The 3189-nt window shown below is 37.5% G+C and overlaps 1 protein-coding gene across 7 annotated transcripts in view; it reads right to left on the reverse strand.

Annotated features, from left to right (window-relative positions):
• Window positions 1-6: 6 nt before the first annotated feature.
• The window catches only part of LOC106868749 (uncharacterized transporter slc-17.2), a 12971-nt gene continuing 9788 nt past the window's right edge, over window positions 7-3189 (reverse strand). For 3 of the 7 annotated variants that reach the window (XM_014914151.2, XM_014914154.2, XM_014914152.2), the window contains 3 exons: window positions 2505-2825; window positions 2227-2407; window positions 7-1774 (listed from right to left, as the gene is read on the reverse strand). In XM_014914151.2, coding sequence (XP_014769637.1) covers window positions 254-1717 — 1464 coding nt within the window. In that variant the 5' untranslated portion in view covers window positions 1718-1774; window positions 2227-2407; window positions 2505-2825 and the 3' untranslated portion in view covers window positions 7-253. Of the gene's footprint in view, window positions 2408-2504; window positions 3162-3189 lie in introns of those variants that run through there. The other 4 variants (XM_014914150.2, XM_052976181.1, XM_052976180.1 and 1 more) reach the window with 3 other exon arrangements.

Below are 3189 nucleotides of genomic sequence, written 5' to 3' on the forward strand. Positions count from 1 at the left end.
TATATACGTGTGTGTGTGTGTGTGTGTGTGTGTGTGTGGTATGTCTATATATATTTGAGAGAAGAAAATAGTTACCATAAGCTATCTGTTCGACGATTTAGCTTGTGATATTTTAAATAAAATATATTAATGTTAATTGTATAGCTACACTGTTTACTTAACAGATATATACATACTTACATTACACAGACACCGGTGTAAACAAATGTAAGATCTTGTCAGGTTTGATCTCGCTAAGATTCCAGTAATCTAGTTAAACCGTTGTATTTGTGTTCATATCGTTAAGAGGAACAGATAAAGCAAAGTCTTTCGAAATCGCCCATTTTTCGGTTTCTCCCTTTGCCAATATTGCGTACAATATCGCACCGACTACACATATAGCAGCACACAAGGCTAACACAATCTGCCATTCTTCTTGTGTACCGTTTGGGGTTAGAGCTTTTGTAGTTAAGGAACTGATACTACCAGACATTGTTGCGAAAGCATTAGCAATTCCAAATACGGTCCCAGCATAACTTGGAGCAATATCACTGTTGTTGACGAGAACACCACCACTGGTAAATGATAAAGTTATTCCAATGAGAAACAAGAGCGTAATTATTGGAATGGTTTGGTCGCATCTGAGGAATCCTACGGCAATCAACAGACATGCTGAAGCAATTAGTGCAAAGGTTTGGAATAAAACTCGAACACAACGAGTTGACATATATTTCTTTAAACGTATAAAATCAGCTAAGTTCCCCCACAGGGGTAGTGCGATGATCAGTCCAAGCGATGGAACAGATGACATTAAACCGTTGGAGGTTGCATTAACGTTTAAGGCTTCTTTCATATAGAGAGGAAGCAACACCTGGAAAGACAAATCAGTCCAACTATGAGCAAACCAACCAAAGCAAATGGCCCAAACTGCAGGTGAAGAAATCAGTTGTATCCATGGCACTGTTTTAACTACCTTTTCACTTATTATACTTCTGTTTAAATAAGAATGTTCTTTTTCGCTGATAGTTGGATGGACATCTGGAGTATCATAAACAACATAAAACCACACACAACTAAACACTAACGATAATCCACCGAATACATAAAATATAGAACCCCATCCATTGTCAAAGCCATAAACACAAAGATAACCTGATGTTGAAAGACCTACAACACTCCCTAGAATTTGACCTGCAAATGTAAACCCAACCAATAAACTGATTTCTTGCGGAGGCGCCCAACGACCATATAAGGACTGAACTGCTGGGATTATCGGTCCTGATAACAAACCTGTTAAAATTCTGAGAACAAGCGTAATGTAACCACTAATTCGAGACAAACTTGGATGAAGAATGGTCAGAATGCCTGCTGAAAGTATTGAACCTGCGACAACTCTTTTCCCACCGTATTTATCAGCCAATAAACCACCTAGAATGTTTGTTATTACATATCCATAGAAGTACCCAGCCAGCATGTTCGATTGTAACGTATCACTCCATTCGAATTCTCCTTTAAAATTTTGATTTATGGAATGATTATCTGAACTGGAACACTCTTGGTTGTTTGCAGAAATGTTAACTTCTTCGTTTGTACGATTGGGCGTTTTCAACATACACACAAATGCCATACTTAGATCAACTCTTAATGTTTGCATAACGAGAAACGCTGCAGTAGAGGCATAACATAATCTCCATCGGCATGAGTAATAACGTTTAATCCAGCTGGTAAATTTAGACATTTTGTGTAAATTTCAATTTTTACCAATTTTCACAACGTTTTACTTGATGATCAGAATCTGAAAATATAATCGATAAAAGATGTAAGTCCAAAATACTTAGACAAATACTAAGAGACACTTGTTGCATTTGACTTCATTACATAAAAGGAGTTTGGTCCCAAAAGTGTAACGCTATTGAAATGTTATGTGTTCTTCCAAAATGATGAACAAAAAATCTGCAGTTCAGTTATATTTCACAGAACATCAGCACCATTTATTATCGATTAACAAGTATGTCATTTACCAATCAAGTATCAATATATGTTATACGATATAACAATGAATATACGTTAGTTGTACTTTGTGTCTGTTTTACACAACCAAGAAATAAAATAACTGTGGACGTGCAGAGTTGTGACAGTAAGTTACAGAGGACAAACGTTCTGGTATTCGGTTACTATCTGTAAAGTTTGGAAAAATCTTTGCGCCTTGGAATTCCTCCTCTGTTAAATTCAAAGCTTTAGACATACCTAAGAACCAGTTGAGTCATTTCATGTAATTTAGTCTTCGTTACCAAACTGTGACAGAAACTGTGACAAATGTTGGTGGACAGAATTGGTGAAGCTGAGAAATAAAATTCTTTGAGTATTTTTTTTTCTCATACGTCGCGGCAAGAAGCAATCGATTGTGAATTCTCTGAATTTTGAAACCCTGTACAAATGAAGGAAAAAAATTAATATTAGATTATTAAAATCAATATCTATATTTTGCAACATTTGGCAGCGAATCTGTGTTTACTGGAGATCACCTTCTGATAAGCCTAGGAGCATCTTTTCACCTGCAAATATCATTCAACTTATTCTGCACCCACTGATTGTGATACGATTTCTATAACAGCCGTTACATGTCAAAGCCAATCTTACAGCCTTTAACGTGTTCACAAAGCACTGAGTAGTGGTCATGATGTCGGCATTTTGATATCCGGCGCGAATCATCCTGATACAGGTAACTCTTTTCCAATATTCAGATGGCTTCCAGTCTGCCATGTCAGCTAACTTTTTCTCAACTACAGCTTTGATGTTTATGCTCTTCAACACCGTTGATTGTTTACCAGAACATCATGCTGTTTCTGGAAAATAAAAGGAGACATAAACATCGTCAAACGTAGCCAGTATATCATGTACACCGCCTTTTCTTCGCTAATCACGCTTTTTTGTAGTGATGAAGAAATCTTTCGAGAGATTGTGTGTGAGAGAGAGAGAGAGATAGTTTGTGTGTGTGTGTGTGTGTGTGTGTGTGTGTGAGTACATGTAAGCGCACGCATCACTGTGTATATGATTATATGCTTGCTAATGGGCTCGTGCCTTTCTCTTGTCTGTATGTGTATGAGTGTGAGTTCGCCAATTTGTGCGTACGCATGACAGCGTGCCGTGTGACCTCATGTGTTTCCGTATGTCTACTTCCCTGCACCGGTCTCTCTCTCTCTCTCTCTC

The sequence above is a fragment of the Octopus bimaculoides genome, chromosome 24 (assembly GCF_001194135.2).
Source record: "Octopus bimaculoides isolate UCB-OBI-ISO-001 chromosome 24, ASM119413v2, whole genome shotgun sequence".
NCBI classification, from domain to species: Eukaryota; Metazoa; Mollusca; class Cephalopoda; order Octopoda; family Octopodidae; genus Octopus; species Octopus bimaculoides.